The sequence below is a fragment of the Neopsephotus bourkii genome, unplaced genomic scaffold, assembly GCF_033783945.1.
Source record: "Neopsephotus bourkii isolate Nb327-2 ecotype Australia unplaced genomic scaffold, CSIRO-AGI_Nbou_v1 NB_1760, whole genome shotgun sequence".
Lineage (NCBI taxonomy): Eukaryota > Metazoa > Chordata > Aves > Psittaciformes > Psittacidae > Neopsephotus > Neopsephotus bourkii.
Window position 1 is genome coordinate 2,699,583 of NW_026902234.1, and position 26,610 is coordinate 2,726,192.

The 26,610-nt window shown below is 39.0% G+C and overlaps 1 protein-coding gene across 19 annotated transcripts in view; it reads right to left on the reverse strand.

The window, feature by feature from the left end:
• Positions 1–26,610, reverse strand: part of INPP4A (inositol polyphosphate-4-phosphatase type I A) — a 122,267-nt gene that overhangs the window by 17,487 nt on the left and 78,170 nt on the right. For 7 of the 19 annotated variants that reach the window (XM_061377904.1, XM_061377908.1, XM_061377905.1 and 4 more), the window contains 15 exons: positions 25,471–25,589; positions 25,240–25,356; positions 24,163–24,242; positions 22,209–22,362; positions 21,168–21,258; positions 20,532–20,679; positions 17,544–17,674; positions 17,083–17,187; positions 16,162–16,270; positions 14,515–14,532; positions 11,792–11,975; positions 10,222–10,440; positions 8,671–8,941; positions 5,073–5,105; positions 541–713 (listed from right to left, as the gene is read on the reverse strand). In XM_061377904.1, the coding sequence (XP_061233888.1) occupies positions 541–713; positions 5,073–5,105; positions 8,671–8,941; positions 10,222–10,440; positions 11,792–11,975; positions 14,515–14,532; positions 16,162–16,270; positions 17,083–17,187; positions 17,544–17,674; positions 20,532–20,679; positions 21,168–21,258; positions 22,209–22,362; positions 24,163–24,242; positions 25,240–25,356; positions 25,471–25,589 (1,952 nt within the window). The remainder of the gene's footprint in view (positions 1–540; positions 714–5,072; positions 5,106–8,670; positions 8,942–10,221; positions 10,441–11,791; positions 11,976–14,514; positions 14,533–16,161; positions 16,271–17,082; positions 17,188–17,543; positions 17,675–20,531; positions 20,680–21,167; positions 21,259–22,208; positions 22,363–24,162; positions 24,243–25,239; positions 25,357–25,470; positions 25,590–26,610) is intronic. The other 12 variants (XM_061377916.1, XM_061377919.1, XM_061377918.1 and 9 more) reach the window with 9 other exon arrangements.

Sequence of the window (26,610 nt, forward strand, 5' to 3'; positions counted from 1 at the left end):
AGGCCCAGGGACAGAACTTCTGGGGAAAAGAAACCCAGCACTCATTTCCCTCCCTGTAGCTAGACTTCTCTCCTTAGCTACTACAGGTCCTGTTGGTTTTCTCAATGCAAAAACCAATGAAAGGTAACTGAGGGAGTACACTTTCCATCTTCTGGTTTTAGTTTGGTGGCATTAGAAGACAAAACAGTATATAGGAATACTTTTTGTTTAAAATAGTGAATGTATGTCCAAGGGGACATTTCAGTTATATATTGTCAAATGCATGTAAATGACCAGTAAGGACAGGATCTCCTGTGAGAGGACGAGGCCTTGGGTGATATGGTTTAGAGCGAGGTGTCCCTGCCCATGGAAGGGGGGTTGGAACTTGATGATCTTAAGGTCCTTTCCAACCCTAACTGTTCTATGATTCTATGAGGTCACAGTGTTAAACATGAGAGTAGAACAGGTACAAAAAATTCTGAAAACAGTAATCTTTCAGATTTCATACAGACCCCACCACATGTCAAAGTGCAATCAAATCACCCATATTTGCTTGCTTACTGTTTGGCAGAAGACAACATCTCTGCGATACTGAAGGCTCAGGCAGAGCCCTATTGTCGGGGCACTGTCCTGCATTAATAAAAAGACCATGGCTTTCTTTGCCTTGTCACTCATCATGGCTACACAGTCTGTGAGTGTTGTCAGCAAGGGATAAAGAGCTTCGCTCCATTCACCTGGTTAAAAGAAAATAAAATAGCAGCACTGTAAGTACTTTATTTGAAACAAACAAACATGCATTAAGAAGAAACTTCCCGTTGCAAGTTGAAGCTGTTGGTAACTCACATTTAGGGCTTGTTTTATTTTGGCTGATGGTTACTCCCTGCTTGTTATTAATTAAGTAATCTTACACAGTGGTTACCACATGAGGAAAATATGGAGAATTCTACTCCGCAAGGCTGTTATGACTTTCCTGACTGTAATAGATCCCAGATTTGTGCCTACAGAACAGGCTATATAATAGTTGATTTGGAAAGCATAACAGAAACATGAATATCTACATACACAAGTGTATATAACTGTGTGTGCATGTTCAAACATACCCTTTCATAGTGTGTGCACGGACAGACACCATGAAGTCGATCATATAACAGAAATAGTGAACATCTGCTTAGCCATTTCTGTCAATGAGATTTCTCCCAAATATCTTGCCTTTGAATTTTTTGTGGACTCATAGGTGTATCATTCAACTGCCTCACCATCTTACTGATCCTTGTTGTACCTCAGTGAAGTAAGACAATGCTTATCTCCCATTTGTGACATAGGACTAATAAGGCAGAGAGGTGAAAAAATTCATGTAGGTACTCTTTTAAGTGTCCTCTGTCTGCTGAGTTGCTTTGAAGGCTTAGAGCTAGCTAACAAGAAACACTAAGTGATTACAATGGGAGTTAGCCAGATCCCTGGAAGTAGTTCAGACCTTGACTTTCACTGAAACACAAGCTACATCCCAGAGGGACTCTGTTCAAGGTCCTAAACAGGAAGCACAGAAATGAAACTGGGTTACCAAAGTCCTATTTTAGTACACCAAACACTGTGCCCTTCCTTTTCCCTAAGGACTGCTCTGCCTTAAAATGCCCCACAAGCTCAGTTTCTTTTCTTTCCTTCTTTCATCTTCTGTCTTAATCAAATACCAATTAAACACATTTCTATGACTGTATGAAAAGTTACTCAGATGCTATACCAAAATCCATTCTGTCTGCAACATAAAAAGAAAATAGGACAGTGCTTTGGTTTTGCCCTACTTAAGTAAGGTAAAGTTGAAACAGAAAAACACCTCTCTTTTTAAAGGGAAGGACAGTGTGTTCTATTTCTAAAAAGCACTGGAGCTCACAAACAGAACACACACAACCCCCATTCTGGTTCCTTGTAGGAACAAGGCAATGTACAGATCAGAACTTGCATGAATGGGGCACTTCAGGCCCCTGAAAGGAAGTTGTTTGGGATTTTGACTCAGAGGCATGACTACGAGCTAGTAATAATGAACATTTCTTTGATAAGCATCCAATGAGGTGAACTTTGGAAGTCTGCTAACAGAAACATAACTGACAAGATTACCAAAACTATCCTTCTTGCTTTTGTTCTGTCCGGTAGATAGATAACCTAATAAACTACACAAAGGGGAACTGTTTGGCTCTGTTCCGTTGCCATTAAAAAAGAAAAAAGTGGGAAACATCAAAAGAACAGGCAAGGAACTGCAGCTTGTCTTTTATACTCTACTAAGTATTTTCTCTCAAAATAAATCAGATGCCATAATATGGCCCCATGAACACTTAAAAAACAAAAAACAGATGTTACAAACAGTGTTTCTCTTACTGCATTTAAGAGCTTTTCTATAAATAAATGAGAATGGCAAAAAGAACTGAAAATATCTTCCAGCACATCATCATCTCATTGCCTGGGTATACATATCTGTATACAGTTAACTCAGTGTATAACTCATGTATATGAGTTTTCTCGGAGGAGATTTACAATTAAAGTGTGTCTAGCAGCACTTCATTTGAAAGGTATGGTTATCTGTGGTGATCACAAAGCACACTGGTGGTACACGAGCCTGTCTAAAGATAAAGCAATTATTAGATGATTTTTTTCTTCCCAACACTCACATTCAATGCAGTGGCTCACCCAGGGTAATGAGCAAAAATCCTCTGCGCTGTGTATTCTCTTGGTTTAAGATTTTGGCCATGATAAAAACAAGCCTTTTGTCAGTCTGCAAAATTCTAAATGCTTTTTTTGCTACCTGCGCCACAGAGGTGTCACCTGTGTTCTTTCATTTTTTTATTCAATGGTAGTTTCTATCAACAGCAAACAGGAATAAAAGGAGTTGCACTCCTAGGCTCAAATTAGGTTAGAACATTTCACTGACAGCATTCAAACAAATGTGAAAGGACTCTTAAGTGCTTACCTTTCACCTCGATTTCCCTGTCCTTCTGTCTTCCCCTCATTATTTTTCCTAACAGAACTTTATTACTGAAAGCATATTTTCTATCAAATCAACCAAGGGCACCTTCAAACACCAAGAGGCACCAGTTCTAACGTGAAATCTACTCTGAGCTCTGCTGTTATGTTCTGTGATATAAACTATTACTGACTCCACTGGATAGATCCATAGGTAGGATGATTTGGCATGGGCCCTGAAACAACAAAGATGCAACAAGGTGTTACAGACTTAAAACAGCCAGAGACCTAGTCCAAGCTAGCTGTTGGTATGTCTGGGCCACAAATCGAACCTTTTTATCAGAGGTTTCTAGTTCATGTTAAAAGTTATTCCATTTAAAAACTGGCATGGTACAAACCAGCAGGATGCCTGTCATTTGCTTTAGGCACTTTATATTGTACAGCAAGAGAAGTCCTGCAGTCTCCACTCAGACAGCTGCAACTGAATTTTGGCTGGTAAATAAGGGCCAGATGTGGCCCCATATGTCTTTGCCACTTTTCTTATGACTGCTGCTGACCAAAGTCATACTTTGATATACACTTTGAAATGCAGCATTTTGAAAAGCAGGGAGGGGAACGGCAGAGAGGGAGTGAGGGAAAGAGGGAAGAAGGAAGGGAGGGAGGGATGCTATGAGCTCACACAGTGGACCTTCTCTGACTACACACAAAAAAACCCCAAGTGTCTGTCTTATGCATTATGTGATGTCTAACATAGTACATAAAGCTGGTATAAATCAAGGATGTAATGTCAGCTGGGAAAAGCTTTTGCCTTTTTTCCCCTCCAAATTTCTCTTCTACAGAGCAACAAAAATTGTATTAGAGTAACTGTCCTCCAGAGCACTGAAAAGATAGTCTTTTTACATTAAAAACCACCTAGTATCCATAAATCAAAGTACTGGGCACCCACAGTTGCCCTTCGTTTAGGTCATGGTTACAAGGACTCATGGTATGTAAAAGAGATACTTGTTATTTAAGTGGTAGTTGCTTAGCCCTGATCAGTAAAGTATAATCGGCAACCCATTAAGCACACAATCGCATCACATTTAGCTTCAAAAGGAAGCAGGCATTAAGTCCTCCATTACATTGCAGTTTTGGGGATATCTGGGTACTCGGCTGGGGGGTCCTAACTGCTTTTAGTGACTCCCACCTTAAAAATAAATATATAATGTTAATTTATGCACTATAAATATTGCAGAAACTAAAGGGGTGTTCCAAAAACCAAGGGGTGTTCCTGGGGACTCTTTTTGTTAATTAAAAACATTTCCTCCGTGATAGAAGGAGTCGAGTTGTGTAGCTGAGAAGAATATTTATATGAATATATTATGTGAACATATATGAATACACTTCATGAAGATGAAAATCATACTTGAACTCGGGCTTTATTTCCTATTGGTTTTACCAATAAATCCAGGAGCCCATGCTGAAACAGTTCAAAGATTGAACCTTCACTGAACTCAGATTAAACTACTCTCAAATGGCAGAAATCACAGCCATCTGGCTGGGAGAGAGCAGGATTACAGAGGCATATTTTTCAGAACTTGGAAATGCAACACAACTGTGGAAGCACAAGGACAGAGAAAAGAAGGCTAACAATGGGATGAAAGTCTCCTAAATTCTGCATTCTGAAACATTAGACCTGCAGTGCCCAACACTGCTTGGTTTGTACCCACAACAAAGATTTTCCATCAGCGTTGTTGACTGCTCCATGTTCTGCTCGAGTTCTCATTCAGAAAGGCCACCTCAACAGCACATATGAAAGGGTATGTCTGAAATGTGTGAAATGTCAGACTCCCACATACTTCAGCATCATTTGGAACAGGCCTCAAGTCACTGTCACCTTCAACAGTTTGCTAAAACACATTGACTGGAGAAACCAGAAAGACCAGGAACAAGTGCTCTTCCATACCTGGGCATGAGAAGTTAACAGATACCCCCTTGCACGATTATTTAGGAAATAGTAACTTCTCAATACGCTTAGGTAACTCACGTGATATTGCAGAGCATTACCACTTCAATCTTAACAGCAAGGCACTTGTTCAGTTGTTAATTACGAACAAACCCCTGTAATTTTCAGAAGAAGCAGAAGCCATGAATGCACATACCTGGGGCAGATTCTTCCGGAGTGGGGCTGCAATCTGCACAGAAATGGAGGGGCAACATGCATGATTAAGGAGCAGCAACACAGTCTAAATATAAGCAACTCAAACGCTTAACGCCAGGGTTCTCAAACACTTTCACTGAGTAAAGAGGAGCTCAGCAGAGATACCCCCTTGCCTGCAGTCACTGAAGGCATGGGCTGTCTCCTCCACTCCACTGTTTCTGATCAGAGAAATACCTGAATGGAGACTTGGAGGAAAGCCAGTATCTGCTAGCTCAGGGCATCTCTGTGGATTACCAGCAAGGGCACCGTCAACCCCCAGTGATCCACAATTTGAGAACCACTCACTGGTTTAGTGCAATTATACAATAAGCTGGCAGTAAGGCTGCTAAACAGAATAGCAAAAGATTAGCAATAAGTTCAATGCACTTAACAGAACATGACATTAAAGCACCCACAAGACAAGAATAATAAAGAAACAGTACTTTACTATCTTGGACAAATTTCCATTATACAATTTCTGAGGTTGTTAACACAGCATCAGATTGTATATCAAGGGCTGAAACCTCACCAGTGAAGCCTGTGTGTGTTCCACACCCACTTCAGTGGGAGGAACAAGCCGTCAGATGAAAATACACTAGAGTGCAATGCAAACAGTAAAAGAAATTAATACATACACTGCTATAGCAAGTCTTGCATTACTGAAAAGTAGTTTATTAAGCTAACAGGATTTAAACTTCTGTTGTTTATATCTAGGGTCACTAGTCAATAAATTACGAACTTGAAAATAGCAACAGAAAATATCAAGTTCAATTGTATGCATTATTAGGACAATCAGCTGAGTTAGACAATCGAGATTATCTAACCTCTCAGGTTACCTCTCAGTAAATTAAAACTCATGTTCATTAAAGAAACTGTGTGTCCCCATGCAATTTTAGTAATGAATACCTAAGCCTATAACAAAAACAAATTTTAAAATAATTTCTTAAGTCTCCCTTCTACTATTTCAGGCAGTATTTTCTTTCACAAACGTTCACTTCTAGAGTTCCTCTAAAGTCCTGACTCTCCCTTACCAGTTCTGAAACTGCCTTGGTTTGCTGGGTTTTACATTGCTTTCGAAAATATTCTGGCCACTCAGTGTAATTTATTCAAAACTGGGAAAAACTAATAGAAAAAAAGTGTTAATTCTTTGAATACATGACAAGGAAAAACTTCAAAATGTTGGGATTCTGAACACAGGGAAAGGATCTTCTTTGTCCCTCAGTAATTCCCATGATCAGCTGTGGAAAGTAACAATGAAAGGGAATTCACAGAATCACAGAACAGTTTGGGTTGGAAGGGACCTTTAAAGGTCATCTAATACACCCCCCCTCCCCTGCAATGAACAGTGACAACTCCAACCAGATCAGGTTGTTTAAAGCCCTGGCCTTGAATGTTTCCAGGGATGAGGCACCCGGAATTCCCCTGTGCAACCTGCTCCAGTATCTCACCACCCTCATTGTTAAAGTCTCCCTTGTATCTAGTCTAAATCTACTCTCTTTCAGTTTAAAAGCATTTAACAGGACAGGTTTGGTGTGGAGTCAAGGGAAATAACTCAATGGGAAAATTCCCACAGATTTCAGTAAAACCAGGTTTCTTGATAGTATTAAAGTCTCTCAAAAATACTGACATTAATTAGGAACTACATCTGATGAGAATGTAATCAAGTACTCAGCTTACCCTGGTTTACAATAAACATCCCAAGTGCAATTCAAATTACTCATTAAGACCTACAACAGTGTTTGCACCAGATACTTCAGAAACAGGATTCCCTCTCCAGGATCTTTTAAGTTAAATTCACCCAACACTGGTTGGCAGTCAGACATCAGATCTAGTCCTTACACTTACAGAGCACTGGGAAATGGCAACATGCTTGTTAGCTTTAAAGCTTGCTACACTTCCTGATTTAATGTTTGTGTTCTAGGTTCTGTGGATTAAAAGGAGATAGTTTTCATCCCTATTTGGAGAAATAGGCAGGAAAGGTTACTGAAACTCCTGGCACAAACAAAATCTTTGGTAGAAGTGCAGCTAATTCCAATTTTATGTGGCATAAGTGTCAAGCTCTAAAGTAGATTTAAAAGTATGACTGAAAATGAAAGAAAATTATTGTTTTAAGATGCTTGCAGCATCAAATTATCTTGGCAAAAGTTTTGGTGTCACCCACCACAGATTTTTCCTATTCTTTTTAATATGAAAATCCACAACTTTTAATCATTCAAACAAAGCTGCATTGAAGTTTACTGATAAAACTCCCATGTAAATACATATAAAACTTCATGTAGAACAAGGTGTCCCTGCCAATGGCAGGGGGGTTGGAGCTTGATGATCTTGAGGTCCTTTCCAACCCTAACTATTCTACGATTCTATGTAAACTAGCTTGCAAATAAAAACATTTAAAGGTATCAAACTGATAGAAGAAATTTAGTCAAAGATTAACAGACAATGCATTCTGAAACAAGAACCAATTCTTCTGTTCCTTTATAATATACAAAAATGTCAGTCTAATCTAGAAAAACATGGTCATTTGAGATATAACGCTACACAAAAATATATTAACATTTAACTTCCTTCTTGCTTTTTTCTCCCCCCCTGAAAGTATTGCCTTCTACTGCAACACTAACAATGGGATGGACATGAAGTCACAGACACATGTAAGGGATAAAGGGCTATCAAACAATAAGACAGAACAGGAAAAAAATGAAAACACAAACTAATCTTACTAGAGCTTATCTTGGGACACCTGCTCTATTAAGTGGCCAAATCATACTGGCCACATGTAAAGAATGTAAGAATAAGCCAAATAAGTACATATGTAAATTAAATAATCCTGAAATCTAATGCACGACTGCAAAATTGTCAGCCTAAACTGATAGGGGTAACTTTCACTCACATGCTCATGGCATCATGCTGGATTCAATGCAGCACCCACTTTACCTCAAATTTTGACAGGATTATTCCACTGAGAGCTTTCATTGCCAATTCCTATCTCCCAGCTACACAAGGTCTAACTAACTGAGTGCCTCAGCCCCACAGCTTTTGACAATTTCGGTTAAAAATTGCTTTAAAATCCTGTAGGTTCATCTGAATTCAGCTCAGTCTAATGGGACTGCTTGGCTCCCCCCTATGCTATGGCAGTCCAGCTGGGACCATTAGTGTTGCCAATTGCCCTTGCACTTCTCTCATGTTTTATTTATCTTTCATAGAGATTTGCTGTAATTAGCTTTGATTGCTGCAAAGAAGCTGAAGCCAACAGGAAAGCTACCAGAGGTGGTGTCTGACACATGCTAACCCAACCACCTATTTTACCAGCTTAAAACACCCAGTGTGAAAAACAATTGTGACTGTCATCAATGGATTTGGCAATGTTTTCAGTGGGATCAGGATTTCAAAATAAGCAATGGAGCTTCGCAACTCCCGGGACACCACCAACCCTTTCTGTGCGACTTCAGTGCTTAACACCACCACTGAACTAAAAACACATGGAAGGATGTAATGCAGGCTTAGGGATGATGCCAGCACACAGGGAGAAAGCGGAGGTGAGAAGCAGCTTCTGGCATACGCACTTGTCTTTCTGAGAGAATGGCATGCAAAGGATGGTGTGGATGAAGGTGGTGAGGATGATGAAGGTGGTGAGGATGATGAGGTCTCATTTAAATCTTCTGGATTTATCCAGTAGGCACGAGTGTCCCGATTACCTTTCTTGCTAGTAGAGCTGACATCACACTGGAAAACATCTTCACAGCTGTCACTCTGCAAGCGCTCCTTCTGGAGAAGTTTGTCCACTCTCTGTATAATACACTCCAGACTTTTGTCAACATTCAACCAAACTTTCTCCTTAAAAGAAAACATTCCTTTCTCAATTTAAAAAAGAAAAGAGACACTGGGTAACAAATCCCTTGGCAATGTATTTTCTCCTGTGATTCTAGTTGCAACTGCTCTGTGAAGTTTCCTCTGGGCTATCCTGCACACAATTTTTGGATATATAAATAACATATACCAGCATGTCAAGGATATGTACAAACATGACTTGCACGGCAAATTGTAAAGCTATTTTCTAAATAAATTTGCTGAGCAATTATTTGCACTATTTCAATTTCCAGCTGGTAATATTGTTTATTCTTGAAACTCATGTTTGACATAATAATTGTATGCAATCACACATCTCTTTTCCTATATAACACAGTGAATAACAGATAAAATTACTGTATTGCGTTACTATCCAAATAGCTGAATTGGCTTTCTTCGTATCTCATGACTCTGAGTTTGACTATAGGCCAATTTATGCCAAAATAATTAAAACAAGGATCTATTTCCAAAATGACCTGGATCTCATTTAGAAATTGGTATTTCACAATATAGAATCATAGAACGGTTTGGGTTGGAAAGGACCTTAAGACCATCTAGTTCCAACCCCCCTGCCATGGGCATGGACACTTCACACTAAACCATGTCACCCAAGGCTTTGTCCAATCTGGCGTTGAACACCGCCAAGAATGAAGCATTCATTATATATATATAATTGTTTTCATTAATCTCTACAATTTTTGAGATTTTATTAACTTCTTTTTATATTATACAATGACAGAATCCACACAGCCAAATTCTTATTTCAGTTGGCAGTGTGGGGAGGAAAACCATTTAAATACTTTGTTCAAACAGTATTAAAATGGTGTTCATAACTAAAACAGAGTTGGACAGCAAGTTCTAAATATTTAGATGAGAATAAAAACCAGGAAGGCTGAATTGGATAGCTAACGCACACAAATTATGCTTTATTTTGGAGAACTGTAAATACCCTTTTGTAATAGGGTCAGGTTTCTACTTTAAAAGCTATTTACTTTCCCTTGGAACTGACTTCAGAAACGCCATTCACCTACTGTAATGATTTCCACCGTTTAGGAAACCTGGAAATATTATTAAGGCCTGTTTCTATCCCCCTGCCAAGGAGTAACAGAGCACAGGACAGAGTCAACGTCTTTGTTAGTTGACCACTACCTCTAAACCACTTGTCTGATGTGTATTTGGTGAGCAATTAAAGAGCTTATAGACAAAAGAACACAGCAACTAAAAAATAAAAAGAAGAAAATATTCATCACTCCACTAAGCAAACATACCCATTCCTCTTCATGCCAATCCACCTGCAGAGAAGATCGACTATTTCTTCCTGTCCATCTGGCCACAAGCGTATCTTGATCATTCCTCAACATCACTTGCTCCCCTTCCCCAGAGGTTGGAGATGCTTTTGAAGCTATATAGTCTGGCCTTGCAGCATTCAGTCCATGTATTGAATTTGCTAACAACTTGCAGTCACAGACTGTGACAAGTTGCCGGGTCTAAAAAGTAATAAACCCCACATATTTTAACTATTTTTCATTATTCCATACACTATTTATACTATATTCTTTCACAGAAAGAAAAAAGAACTAGTATTCTGTAAAAGAAAGTAACCATTGTTTAGGAGTCTCTAAGGTACCTTTGCAATCATTTAACAGAATGGCCTTTAAAAGCCATATAGGACACCCAAACACAAATGGTACATTTCCAAAGTCGTATTACTGTATTAGCCTTACAGTTGTTGAAAATCTCACTAAGTGTGCTGTTCATCTTTATTTGCACCTCACTCTTCATTAGACAAAAGCTTAGAACAATGTGCAGACAATTTTATAGCTCATACAATAGTTGCCACACCAAAAACCATGTTTAGACCACTCCACCACCCTGTCTGAAATCATAACAAGACATAAGAGGAGGACTAAAAATATAACCCACCAATCAATGCAATTTGTTCCCTGTCTTATTCAGTGGTGTTGCATTAAAGAATTTCTGTAAGTTATGTGAATATGAAAAGTATCTGGTCTGAGCATCTATTAAGATAACAAACAAGCCCTTACTACGTTATATATACATGTTGTCCAGCTGTCAAAAATCCCATAGATAGTTATACACGCTGTACTCATTTGGAGCAAATATAATACATTTACATTTACATGGGGTCACACTGTATTTTGCACTCTACAAAGCTGTATGCATACCCCTTCTAATTGGACAATTTATGGCAAGCTGACTGGCCATTACTGCTGTTCAACAGCCTTCAGATCTGCTTCAGGGACAGAAAACATCAGTGTAACAGTATTTGGGTTTTTTGTCCCTGTAAATAAGACTGTTCAGTTGTGGGTCTAGTCTGGTTTCTGTTAGCATTCATCAAGAAACAACTGATTCACATCACTGTAATTCAAGCAAAGACTGTGTCACCATTATCCTTATTTTGCCAGTGGAAAAATACAGAATTGTTTTATTAACTTTTGGCCAGTAGCTGCTGCTTGACAGATGATTTGGAGGAACATTACGAAACCCCAGGTGGTTATGGAGAAAAGAGTATAAAAGAAAGAATGCACATTTCTGGAATATGATGAATGGAGGGAACCAGAGGACATTGCTCTCCACTGCACTCCCAAGAAGAGGTGAAGGGAAGAGTGTGAAAAGTAAGAGACAACCTAAATAAAAAGCAGCAAATTGTAAAGACTGGTCTGACTTTGCTTTTTCTTTAGGCCTGTACACATTACAATACACTACTGAACAAGCTAAAACAGATATTTCAAGAAAACTGACTAAAGATAGAGACAGAGAAAATAAAACACACTGTGTTAAAACATGCTAAAGCATGGAAATGCGTTATTCTCCTACCTTGTCTGCCAGGATGGCAAGTGTTCTTTCAAGGCCATTAGCTGATCTATCCTTGGCAGCTCTTGAAAGCCTTTCTGCATAGTAACTGACTTGCGTTTTCAGGGTGTTGATTTGTGCAATAATTTCCTTTGCTCTGACAATGTCCTGTGGGATGTATATTATAGACTGGGAACTTGTTGAAGTGCTGAAAAAGAAAGACTGGTGTTACAGAGAAAACTGATCTAGAGGTACGCACATTACAGTGGCATGCTGGGGAATTAATGGCAGACAATGAAAATTTACCTAAACTAGCAATCAACAGTGAAAGGCCAGTGGGCAATTGCACAGCAGGAACATGATCCTAGAGCCTTCTCTGACTTTACTGAAAGCATTCAGATGAAGATTTACTAATCCCTTATGCCAAAGTGCTGTGGGCAGAGTTTGTATACCAGAGGGACAGTTTTGCTGAGGAGAATGTGGGTGATAGATCTTGCCAGCGGATACAGAATCACTGTTTGCAGAGACAGCTTGCCCCCTCTCCTTCTCCTTATCACACAGACACTTCACTGGGGCCTGTTCTACAAACCCATTTTATCACATATCTACTAGGACCATGAAAAGAAAATCTGCACTCCTAACACAGAAATGCCACCAGATCCATAATGCAAACACTGTGGTATTAACAAAAAATCCTTGCTAGTGTACCTATTCCCTTGTTGCAGGCCTGATTCAAGTTACACCAGCAAAAGCAATCTTATGATATATAAAAACAAAGTGTATCTCCAGACTAACCCAAGGACTCTGTCCTTGGTGTACCTTCTGTTAGCATACACTTCTTATACTAAACTAGGGACATGATCCCTACTATAAACTCAACTGTAACAATGTAAAGCAGTACCAAATTTTGGCCTTTACCAGGTAGTAAGGGTAATAAACTATAGTTTATGTCCTCTAAATTAAGATGTCTACAGAAATTGCTTACAAGACAGACGTTTGGACTCCCTCTGTAAAGAACAGCACTTCTAAAGGGTGATTTAATCCTACCAGAGAACCTTTCACAAAAGCTGTCTTTTAGCTTAGAAAATTTTAAACTGAAGTTGTGCTCTTAGTTAACTATTTGGAACCAACTCACCACTATTCTCTTTGCCAAGCAATATGCTGTTTTTTTCCTCCCAATAGGAAAGCTATAAAAAGATCAGCTCCGGCTGTAACAAGTGTGATGTGCCTTCATGTCATGGCATAATAGTACACCAATGGTACAGTACCTTAATTTTGTTAATTTATTTCCAGTAATGAATGGCTTCAGCATAGTGACAGCAGAGAATAACTGACTGCTTGCACCACTCTCAGCACTGTTCAACTGACACAGCTACAAGACTACATAGGGAGGAGTTTCTTTTCCAGGCACAGTTACCTCAGATCATGACCTCTGAGGAGTAGGAATTTCCCTACTACCCCTAGAGCAATGCTGTTTATTTCTGTAGCATATCTGTGAGATGAGACAGGAGGGTTGTGTGGGGCACGCTTTAAAATCATCGCCACAAATACCAGTTCGCATCCCTTAACTAATATTAAGGCAAGGGTGAAGCTTAATCCCAGTATCTGTCTGAGAGCAAGGTGTCCCTGCCCATGGCAGGGGGGTTGGAACTTGATGGTCTTAAGGTCCTTTCCAACCCTAACTATTCTATGATTCTATGATATAATGCATAAGTGATTCCTGAAAGGCTCCTTATTTGTGTCCCTCTGGTCACCCACCTGAGTGGAACAGAGAACAACCACTCCTCAGTACTGCTACACCATACAGTAAATTCATCTCAGCTTTTAGGACTTGTCGTGTACATGATTTATGCTTTTTATGGACTGGTGATGTTAGTGACAATTCCTCTGAGCAATTCCTTTCCACGACAGTGTGGCTAACATGCATAAAGACATATTTGGCAGGAAAGGCCATGCAGCATATTGAGATCTGATTTAGTATTATTACATTTTTAATCACAAACATTTGCTGGGATGATCAGGGATAAAATTTATGGTGTAAAATTCACATATATTTACTTTCCAACCTGCAATTGCTTTTTCAAATGAACAGCTCTCATTGTACTGTATCAGCAAACTGTAACACAGCTTTAACTTCTCAGTGAATTAGGGGTTCAACCTCTATCTAATACAAGTAATTTAGAGCAGAAATTCTGCACTGTTGAACCATCAAGTAATGTTTCCATTTTGTAGCACTGAACACCACAACATGAAGACAAATACACAGAATTTAAGTGAAAATGTTTAAATGAAGACACGGGTTGCAAAAATATAAACCATGCCCAATCTATCACCATAAAGATTTAAAAATACATAGAGTTATCTGAATTATCTTCCATCTCTGGTAGTAAGTTTCTCTCTCCAGGTAGTTTTCACTGGAAATAACAGAGGAAGAGAGATAAAGTTGTGTTCTGATCCACAGCTTTCTAACTTATACTTGGAGAGAGCCAAGAAGCTTGCTGTTCATTACAAACAAACATTGCAGATGAAATTAAATTCATTCACACATCATGTTCTACAAAGCAGCTACAATTACTTAGGCACAATTAGGAATGACATGATGCATGACATTAAAAAGCCCTCCACACTTTAAAACACACCACGTCTTTGCCAAAATAAACACCAAACAACAAAGAAGGAAAAGAAAAATAAAAGAACCCAAATAACAGAAACCCTCTCTACAGAACTCTCAGAAACAGAAAACTCACCAACACTCCTCATAACTGCTAAAAAAACAGAAAACCAAAATAAAATTAGCAGATTGTTAGCAAATACCAAAGCAGAAAACAAAATAAATGATGTTTGGGGAAATAACTTACTTGAGTCATCTTTTCAACAAGGCGGGTACATAATGATTAAACTCGTAAGCAAAAAAAACCCACAGATTGCCAGATGCCCATGTGTTGTTCTGGGGAGATGTGGATGCATCAAGCACAGCTTTGCCAATGAAAAAAGACAGAACTGAATGATTCCTATGTAACAGTGCAACTGAGGAGATGGATCTCAGTTCTACTATACCGACTTCTATGATAACACAGAAGTACTTAAAAGAAAATATATCCTTTCTGAACCTCAGTCCATTGTCATGGACCCAGAAGTAGCAATCCTGTAAAGCTTAGAGGAAAAGTACTGAATAGAAATTAAGCTCTTTGACCAGCTTAATTACTATGGGGTGGGGGAAAGGGAAATTAGGTATTGCAGGAATAAGGACCACTTCAGTTACTAAGCTCACAGAAGGATTTTATTTCAGAAAGCAATTTCAGTGATATCAAAAGAATAGTATAGCAGTGCTTCCAGTTTACAGTTTCCCGCATCTTTGTGCACCTTTTTATCAGTATGTATCTGGCTGATGTTCACAGGATGCTGCTATTTACTTCTCTGCTGCCAAAATGAATTCTGCAGTTGGCAGAGCCTGGTTCCCATGTCACTCCCTCCCCCCATCAGCTCCAAATTCCTACAAATCCTTTCTTTGGAAGGGCATTATCAAAGTCTCCTTTTTCCTGTCTACAGTGTCCTTGTCCTGCTGCTCTCATTGTTCCTTAAATTCTCCATGCTGCAGCACAAGTACTGCAGATCCAGACAGCATTAGCTTCTCCTTGAGAGCTGAAGTGGGTGCCATGTAGGTCTCCCCTTTAGCATATGTGACCTTCCCAATTTCTGCCCCTACCTCTAATACATATGGTTGCACTTCCAGAGAGGTCACTAGAAAGTCCCTGAAGACAGGACTGTGGAGGTCAAGCATCCTGCCTGCAGAGCAGAGTGAGGCCAGGTTCAGAAGCCTAATCTGTGCATAAACCTTTAGGTCGTGCAGAAAGCCTCCAGCAATAGTCCCAGAACTAAACCCAAGTTGTCAAAAGGGAATCTGCCTGTCAGGCATAGCTGTACTATGCCTGTTGTACTATTAGCTGTACTAAAAAGAGTTCAGTGACAGAACTTTAAAGTTATGAGAGGTCTAAAAGTCTCCTGGAAAATAATGGGTTGAAAGCACAAGGTAGTGCAGCTGACGATGTTCTACAAACGCATTTTCTAGTCCACAATTAGGCACTACACAATACCTAAACCAGCTAAACTAAATGAAGTAACAAGTACTTGGGAAAATTAATGATTTCACTAAAAAGACTATCAGAAAGGGCCCATCAGTAAGCAAACAAAGAAAACAAATATGGTAGTATAAGGGGGAAACTCTTTTCCCTCTCCCTCTTGGGAAAAAAAACCATGGAATAATCTTTACATTGTATAGTAGAACCACGGAATGAAGTGCAACAAAACCATAGAATGAAGTAATTTTCCAAATCACTAAGCATGGACCAGGACAAAAAGTCACAAATAACAGTTGACACAACATTTCTACTTACTGTTTCTTTGCCTCTTCAAATTTATGCAGCTTTTTCCGTAAGCCACCTGATTTAAAGCCTTGACAATGAGCTGCTGGTGCTCCTATGGTGACTATGTCGTAGTTCTGATCTGGGATGGACAAAAAGGACTTACGGATGAAAGCCTGTAATCTTTAATGTGGACAAATAATTATGGAAATTTAAGAACTATTCTGAAAGCAATTTTTGTAAAACTGTCTGCCTGTGTTTTGAAGGACATGGAAAACTGAATTGGTTTAGATGTCCTGGAAATCCATCATGTACTTTTAAGGTGAAAGAACCATACTTGAATGCAGGCCCTCTGTTTCTTAATCTAGAAGACTGACAGTGAAAAAGAAGACTTGAACACTGGTCTCTATACAAAGCCTGCCATTACTGGAATCCCTCATATAGATGCATGGAACAAGTGTGTGCCCCCTGGTTAGTAAGAATTACTGTTAAAAGAAGGGAAAACGAGGTTATTTATTAAGAAATAAGCTCGATGTGAACAACCTGCTGTGATTCTGCATCAGCGGTTCCAGAGACATAGCACACACGCTGGACAAGAAACAAATCAGAACCTTTGCTATTCTGCTACAATTCAAAATGACTGGAAGGGACATAGCAGCTTAACCTAATGCATTCCTTCATATAAAGGCTGACTTGTGTCACGTAGGGTACAGTTAACTCCAGAGCCTAGTTTTGCCACCTGTATAATAGCAATAATTATACTTACACCTCTTCTTTTGGAGAGATTTGGAACCTGAGGATAGAAGGTGCTACAAAAATGCCAAGTAGTACTAGTACTACAGAGCAGTAGTTTGTAGAAACTTGGCTTTATGGTTGAGGAAGGAAATGAAAAAAAGAAAAAAAAAGAGAGAAAAGTAACAGAATAAGGTAAAGAAAGAGAGAAAGAAAAAATACCTGATCCTCCATCATCCTGGACTCTCATTCTCTGTATGTGTAAATTCGTAGGAACAAATTCCAATTTTTTATCAGCTTTCAAGCTACTGGCTTTAAATGAAGGACCTGAGAAATGCAGGAGAAAAGTAAGCATAAAACCCATCTGCTTGTACTTATGCTAAAAGGTTCAAGGAGTGTCATTCACCATTTGCTACATGCTGAAAGTAAAACCGAAAAAAAAGAAAAAAGATGTATCTTTCTGTTACAGGTCATAATTGTTCTGTACTTTCAGGGTAAAATAAGAGAATGAATAAAGCAGACAAATTCCTCAGATGATTAGCAAACTCACAGTAAATATTAATGAAGAAATCTAATAATAGCATTTTTTACTTATCAAACTAAGACATTCTGGATTGCCAATTTCAGAGAAGCACTTACAATCACAGCTGTGAAATATCATATTATTATGGAAAAGAAATCACCTTTATACTGGTGCAGATCAGTTAGATTTTCCTGATACGTTAAAATAATTGTTTGGTACTGAGTGACTATTTGTCGACGAAGGCTTTCCCAACAAGGAGACAGTTCTCCCAGTTCTTCTAGTTCACAAACCCTAGGTGGAGAGAAGAAAAACAAAGAAAAAAAGGAAAAACAGAGGTGTTCAGTTCTATAGTCCTCTTGACCAATGGGTTTCACATCGTACCCATGTAGCATCAGCCTCTGCTGATGCATTCTCAATTCACTCTCACCAGACTGGGAATGCTTCCAAAAATAAGCCCCAAAGAACAGCTGCTGGAGCTCTACTTATAGATTCCTCACAGGCAGAATACACTGAGCTGCCCTCAGCAGACTCAGGTGTTGGTCAAAACCAAAGCTTCCTACCTTTCTGCAGGAGCTCCCAAACTATACGAAGACCTGCAAATGATGGGCACTGTCATCATGTCAGGTGACCTCGGACAGTGAGGGACCTTTTTAGGCAACTCCACTGAACTTCAATGGCTCTCAAATTAAATCAGGACTGTGACAGAAGTTAGGTGGGAGATTAGCACCTATCTGACATTAGATACAAGGAGTATTTGCCTTGGCCAGGTATCTACACAACAGTTTCCAAGGCCAGCTGGGAAGGCCTAAGAAGTGTAAGCATGAATAAGGGTTTGGAGAGACAAAAGATAAATCAGCAAAACTTTCATCTGAGATTCAGGATTTTAGGTTTTACTGCAAGTGGAATGAAGGACAACTGGATACACCTAGAATGAACAGGAACCCCCCTGGCTTTCCACTGCAACCTGACTGCTAGGTTTTCAGTCACACACAGCAATCTTGTGTTATGTTCTGCTCCCCGACAGCACTGCTGAGGAAATACTCAGTGTATTTCACATTATGCTTGTATCACTGTCTTCTTCGATTAAGATATTGTTTGGTGAAAAGTAAACAAGTCAATGCCAGACACAGTGTAACAGCACATTACCCAGAAAATGTAGAGCAATCACCTACAAAAAGGATCCTGCAGGTTTTTTTGCAGTTCTCAGTATCCTTAATCCACAGTTTTAATCAACTGTATATAGTTTAAGAAAGCATTTCACAGAACAATTCTCACTGCACAATATTTAGGATATTAATAAAAGGAATCAAATTTCCAAGAAAAACTCCAGACTGATTAGCCAATAGGCAACAGTGTAAACTGTATTTATTAGTGACCTAGAGAAAGACATTAACAGTTTCACCTTGTAAACTGCTTCGGCATAAGATGCTATTATGACTACCTTGACAAACTCCCCACTTAAAACTAACTATGCATTTGAGTCCAGGTTTTCCTGAAGTAAATTCATAGCTTAAGACTTCAAGTTTACTTCTTTGTCCCATGGGGCTGAGAAAGCAGGGGATGTGTCTGCTATAATTAGTCAAAATATCCCCGTGGTTAGACATTTCCTTTCGAAGAGCTCTGGCCCAGAAAATCTTTACATAAGAGACAGCAGTTGTGATTATCCAAGGACATTTTAAAAGTCACCAGTATGTTAAGAGAGAAGCAGCTGTGCTTGTGTAGCTGAATTCCTCTGGGCTGCAGCACAAAGCATGGAGAACACAAGAGTGCTTGGACAAATCTGAGAGATCCTATGAATACAAAGTGTGGCTGTGTGTGTCGTAGAGTGTGTCACTTCAACTGAACAGGGAGAAGTGAGACTTTCTCTTCAATTACATGAAAGTCATATTTACCTTTGTGCCAAGTAACTCAGCACATACAAAGTGGTACTAGCAATCACCTGGGCTCTTTTTAACCCATAACTGTATAAAATATGTAACCAATATCTACATGATTTTAGCAAGAGCCTCTGAACAGTCACATTCTGTGGCTAATACCTTAAGAAACTTCATTGCCCACAGCCTTATGGAAAGCCACATCTTTTTTCCCCATTCACCCTAAATTCTCCTCTTACTATCTTCAAATCCTTAAACTCCATCCATCATATATAGCACCTTATTCTTGTCAATTCTAGATTATTATAGCTGTACTTCAAAATGAATAGGTGGTTTTAAATGTACTGTGAGGAAAGCTGTAGAGAAACAAAAATATAAAAGAAATACTGAATAACCCCTGTCTAAATGTGTAATGGCATATCCCAAGCCTTCTCCATCAAGGTTGTAGCAGGACAGCTAGAAAAGACACAGCATTCACTCTCTAGAGTCTAAGATCTGACTACTCTGAGAGAGCTGAGGTGGTTCAGCCTAGGGAAGAGAGGGCTCCAGGGATACCCTTGAGCAGCTTCCAGTGCCTAAAGTGGGCCTACAAGAAAGCTCGAGAGGGGGAGAGGGACTTATTACAAGGGCATGTAGTGACAGGACAAGGGGCAATGGCTTTAAACTGAAAGAGGGGAGATTTAGATTAGATATTAGAAAAAAATTTTCACTGTGAGGCCCTGGCACAGGTTGCCCAGAGAAGCTGTAGCTGTCCCATCCTTGGCAGTGTTCAAGGGCAGGCTGGATGGGGCTCTGAGCAGCCTCATCTGGTGGAAGGTGTCCCTGCCTGTGGCAAGGGGGATGGAACTGGATGATCTTTAAGGTCCCTTCCAACCTAAACCCTTCTACGATTCTATAATATAGATAATCATATATATAAAGATAATGTATTCTAATGTTACGGACCTAATACAGTCACATGAATATGGAATATACTTTCTGTGGCCTTAACAATACTTTTGTGAGAGGAACAGATAACCCCTAAATGCAGCTAACTGCAGTATGATCCTAAGTGTTCACTGTTCCAACAGTGCCACTGTATGCTCACATTACCATATACTCAAGCCCAAAGTCCATACTCTGATATGAAATCTTAAGTCACTGTAACTGTACAGTCAGCAACTTGCTGCTTTTACTAATCTTAATTCAGTGCCTCTGTGCGTTAACACAGATATATTTCTTGGTAACTCAATAACAGCCATATCACTGCTGTATGTAAACTGGCCTGAACTTACCTTGCAGCATCTTCTTCTAGAAGCAGCTTCACAAATTGCCTAGGGATGTGTAGTGACAGGACGCTCTCCGCCATCTGCTCCAAGATTCTCAGGTGGTTTCCATCAGTGGTTGGGAAGCGATACATTCGGCAAATGGCGCCACCAAACACTGAACAATTAAAATGATGTTATACAAGTTTAAGGTGTACAAAGCCCCTCCTTTTCTAAAGTAAAAGGCTTCAAATCACTAACTTTACAGTAACACACTGCTGTAAAGATGTGGTTTAAGCAGGTATCAGTTCTAACTTTTCCAAGTACGGTCAAGTCTGCAGTGACCATTCTCCCAGTGTTTGTGGGAAAAGCCTCCAAATTATTTAAAACACTAGTAAGGAAATACTAGCAAATTGCATGGAAAATTTTATACTACAGTCAACTTAATGACACAAGTTTTCTTCTGCTGGTTTTCCTCTACAATATAGTGCAAATGACAAAATAATTTATTCTTGTATGACCCTCAAAGGGCTGCTCAATCAGCAGCCTGCTCCTATTCAAATAAAACATCTGCTTAAACACCCTGGAGCCACAGGCAGACAGACAGCAAGAGATTAACTTTTACTGATGCCCAAAGCTTACTTGTTACAGCACACAGCAGCTTACCAGATTTCAGTAGTGCATCTTTCCGTAATGAAGCATATTTGGATCTGATTCCTAAAGATTCTGTTAAACTTTCATCAACTGGCAACACAGTCTGAAGAAAAAGAAAACCCAGAATAGTAAACAATAAAACCTCAGTGTCAGGGCAATATGCCTGTGATGACCCTATTTACACAGACTTGAAAGGAGTATTCAAAGCAACACATGGTTAAAATAAATATTTCAAATATGTTTACTGTGGACAAAATATACTGCAGACTGAAATAATAAATATACCTAAACTCTCCAACCTAAGCATTCCTATTTATTTCTACTACACAGTTCAAAAAGCTGTAAAACGTTCCATCCAGCCCTTCACAATTACTTTGTTAGCATAGCTCCAGAGCCTTTAAAGGTACTGCACCAACTACAGCTACAAAGTGATACTAATGCACATTGTGACTGTGATACACAGATAAGAGTGCAACGATCACCAGGGTATTCAGAACACAAGGTTTACAGACTTAAACATACGTCTAGGCTGAGAAAGCCCTATAAATGTCTGCTCTCAGACAAATACTTTGGGCATCAGAAAAAAAAATAATCCAATATTCAAGTAACTTTTTCAGTTTTATTAAAATTTTTAAGTTGCCTGTGGAAATTCTGGGTATTTCCTGAGCATCCCCATTACAGCTTGCTTAATGCCACCTTTCAATTCTAAGTGTGAACTGGAATAGCACATCTTTGTGAAGCTGGTTATCAATGTACCAAGTGCATCAATGTACAGTGCCACAAGCCTATTCTGATGAAAGGCACAAGTACCTGAAGCTAGAGCCTAATCACTGTAAATTAAAATTTTCCCCAAGACTTTCACCCCCAAACATGAGCACCAAGAGCTCTGCAAAATACAAAACCACTTCATCACCATTAGACTGACATTTACAGTATTTTGAAATTATAAAGCCCTACTAAACATAAAGACGGATGGCAGACATCAATCTAGTTTACTTCAATGCTGGCAATAAATCTGCATTTTTCTGAATGTGTTACAATGCTGATACTCACCCTTCCATTAATTGTATCAGGTGACCTTGTCACTGGAGGCCTTTGGTCAGTTTTTTCCTCCATTTGCCATCCAATAACTGTAATGTTACCTACACGGTCACTTTCAGCCGACCTGCAACAAACACTCTGCGTTGAGATTTTTTTGGAGGTGGACCTGTTTATCAACAAGGGAACACTTATAAAAGGCTATTAATCTCCAAACCTAATGAACATTTTAAATAGGAAGCTTTTCAACTTCATTTTATATATTTTTATTTTCTCCGAATCAATGTATTATTCCAACAGCAAAATGCTCTCCTCATTCTGCAGGGATGCTGTACAGGCCTCCTAATTGAAGGCAACCTAAAATCATGCATCGTGTGTCAATTCTTCAAAAGACCCATGATTTACAGTAAGTTTGGCAGAGACTTTATGTTATTATTTTAAGATAAATTCTAATTGTATTTTAAGACTGTTGTTTACATGTAAAAATATGCTTGGACAGCTAGCAAAAAAAGTAAGCCTCTGGAACAGACAATACTGGGAAGGCAAAAAAATAAGCACACAGGATGACTACAAGAAAAAGTTTATGCAACATATTTATAGATCATGCTCAGCATCCAACTCATACATCTGAGAGGTAACATGACAATGAGAAGGCAAGCATGTATTCACACACTTTGATAATCAGAATATACTTGATATCAAAACAAATAGAGTTTAATAAAGTCCATTTTCAACTTAGTTATGAAAGAATAAACCTGTGTCTAAAACACATTCAACCCCTGCCATCACATTCCTCTTTTTCACTCCCTCAAAACACACTCATCTTCACACCTATGATAAATTTTACCCAACATCATACTCCTCATGCTTCTGACTCGTTCATCCCCTCTGTTAAATCATATCATTTTAAATGTTTAACATTTAAGTCATGTCAAATAATTTTTTCTTTACAACTCATTGTCAAAAAACCTGAAAACCTTACCCATCTCTTCTCTTAGCAAGAAAAGCTTTGCCCATGTTTTCTTAGTTGTATCTGGGCTAAGAAATTTCTGCAAGTGTACTACAGTAACTGTTTCTAATCCTGGTTATGCAGATACTACCAACAGCATCTTCCTCAGGCTTCCTGATTATGTTTGCTCCCTTCAACTGACTTCCCCTTGCCTTCTCTAACATGGATGCCTGTCCTATTTTTAACACATCCTACAATGTGCCTTTACACATCAGAGCTCTCCTTCCTTAATCTCAGTTTGCTGTCTTCATTTTTCTCCAACCCTCTACTTAACTGTGTCCCACAGTGGCTTTCAAGAGTATGGTTTGATTCCTATAACTGTAACTGCTACCTTAAGGATTGGTATGAGACTCACACTCTCTTTTTCATTCTCTCCCGGGTCATGTTCCTTCCTTGAAAGTTTCCAATATGAATTAAATTAGAAAATTACATCAATCAATGCTATTGTAAGGTGACTCCTTCTATTCCTAGTGCATTATATTGATAAATATACTCTTTAACAACAAATATACTATTTAGCAACTGGTAGGTGGTGAAATAGAGCCTAGATTTATCTAAGCCATGGTATTCCAAACAACTAAGATACCTCTCTGTTTCAGTGGGTTTCATTCTTCCCATCACAGGCTCTTTATACATCACCACAGTCAAAAATAGTCTATTTTGCCACTCTTCACAGACACATATGCTGAGGTGATAGGATGAAATGCCCAAAAATGAAATTGGTCTGAGAATACTTTCTTGAATTGGAGAACTAGAACCAATGTCTAACATTATTCACCATATTGGAAAGGTCTTGTTCTGATTATCATGCAATATAAAATATTTTTTTTTTGTAGTAGTGGCCTGGAACTAAAAAACCCAACCAACAGGTTTTCTTCATATCCCCAAGTTTTCATCACATTTTAAGCATGCTTTCAAGAATTAAGAATTAATTCCTAAATGGAGGAGGATATTACAAACCTTAGTGTTAAGTGCAACCTGTGATTCTTCTCCTGAAGAAGTTCTTTTACAGTGAACATCCCAGAACCCAACAAATACATCTGAAAGAAGATGAGTACCAGGATTTAATTTTACAATGAATAAAGACTTTGTCCACAGCACTGAAGCCCAAAATACAATTATTATGCACAAAAGTCTGAGAACAAAAATGTAATTACGTATGTCCATACATAACTAATTAAAACTTTAAAATGTAGTAAATGTGGTAATCTATTAAAAATCCTTTTTCTACTGGAGGAGAGTAAGCATTTTTCTTTCCCTAGGATTTGAGAGCAGGTACTTCAGTATATACAAGTTTAGGCTAAGCAATACAGGAATGCTGAAAGCAATGACTGAATGGGGCTCAGACTGACTAGGTCTACCTTCATAGTCCTTCCCTGACCCAGACCTGGCTCCTCCTGAAAAACTTACCTTTTCCTTTTTCCCTAGAAAGCACTGTACAGAGAGGGACAGCTCTCCCGCCCTTAAGGAAGCCTACATGGGGCCTGGAACTGTATTTTTAGCAACAGTCTGAAAATAAATGGCTGAGTTGCACCCAGATACATGCAGTTACATGGGAGGGCTGGCGCTTAAACTTTTCTCAGTAAGGAAACAAATCTTACCCCTGAACAAAATCACTAAGGTATCAGGCTAGGGCAATTTCTAGAATTCAGTAGCTCTATTCAGAAGGACTGTTTCATCATGGGCCAACAAGACCAACATTTTGGCAGAGGTTAGAGGCCTCAGGGGTGTTGGATCCCACTCATTATCTAGTTCAGTAAAGAGGTACACAACATAAGAGAAAAAGTGACAGGACCTCTTAATTTATATCAGTGTTCCCCAAACTTGCTGCAGACAAGCCTTATTTGAGAATACCGGCAATGCTCCCCACTCTGCTACAGCATTTGTCCCTCCTTTCCCTACACATCTTGCTTTCTGCAGGCTGAATGCTGCTACACCATTAGGCTTTCTTCCACAAACCCTGCAAGTTTTATCTCCTTGCTTCTCATTTCTTTGCTTAACACTGACACAGCAAGCAATGAAATAAAGAAAACTTACTGTTCCCTGAGATCTATCTTTGACGTCATACACAGAGAGTTTGATTTGTGTCATTTGATTGATAAGAGAGTCTTGGAAAAAGGCAATGCTGCTTAGAAAGATAGGATTACTTGTTCCCTGTAATCATAAAAAAAAGGTGAAAAATTAATGCAAGGTGGTATTTGTTAGGAAGAAATGCTTCCTGCATTAGCTTCAATTTTAAGTGTAATCCAGGAGTGCCTCACCACTTACCTCAATAATTTCTGTCTGTGCATGCTTTGTCCAGAATGCCTGAGGAGGTGTCGTTACACTCACTGCTACAAAACTATTTGGTTTTCGATCTAGCGATGGAGTCAGGAGCTCACTGCAAGCTTTAGGTATGCAATAAATAAATAAACTTAGATACAGGCTCTTTTTCATATTGCTGTAAGACTCTACATTTCCAGAAAAGCTTATTATACACCCTGCACAATAAACCCATGAAGGACCTAATATTCTTTCTACCACTACACTGTAAACACAGACATCACTCACCTTTGCGCACGCAAACATTAACCGTGCAATCAGATCAGTTTGGCTCCAAGCCGTAGAGCTGTAATTTAAACTTGTTCTCTTCTAACACCTGCCTATCCATGCCCCCGGCACAACTTATTAGAACAGCGTACAAACATAAGTTTTCCTCTGGGAATCTCCTGAGCATGGCTGTAGTTGATTTGAAGTCACACTCCATTAAGCCCATTACCAAACGGCATTTTGCCATTGAGAACCAACAGAAGTGCTTAAACATTGATCGAGCAGCTCTACTATGTGAAGAGCTAGCCTGTAACTGTAAAAGGACAGCAATTTATTTCCTCTAAAATGCTATTGTGAGTTTAACTGCTGTGAAGGGGCTATGGTGAGGAGCAAATAACTACCAAAAATGTCAGGGAGTGACTCTACACAATTATATTAAACTTCAGTGCCAAATTCTATCTCGGTAGATACAGGTAACGACAGTGTGGTCTGACTCTCAGACCACCAGTCAGGTACAGAAATTTAGTTCTGAAATTTACCTGGGCAAGCAAAATGTTTAAATGTACACTAACCAGCTCTGCAGTTCTCAATGTTTTAATTTATCTGAAAATATCCAAAGTACCTTACTCAGCTCTAATTCTTCAGATTCATAACATGATTACATCTGAGAAAATGTTCTCATTTTTCATTTCAAGTGTATTGTTAAGAGCATAACCTTCAAAACATTAGTCCCCTGTTAGGCCTAGAAAACCACGCTGCACTTGAAAATGTGGACTGAATTCTCATGAAGCAAGTATTTTTCACTTATTCTTCAAGTGAGGTGAGTTAATACACAATGTTCTTGTCCAAATTTAACCATCTTAGAAATTACGTCACTTC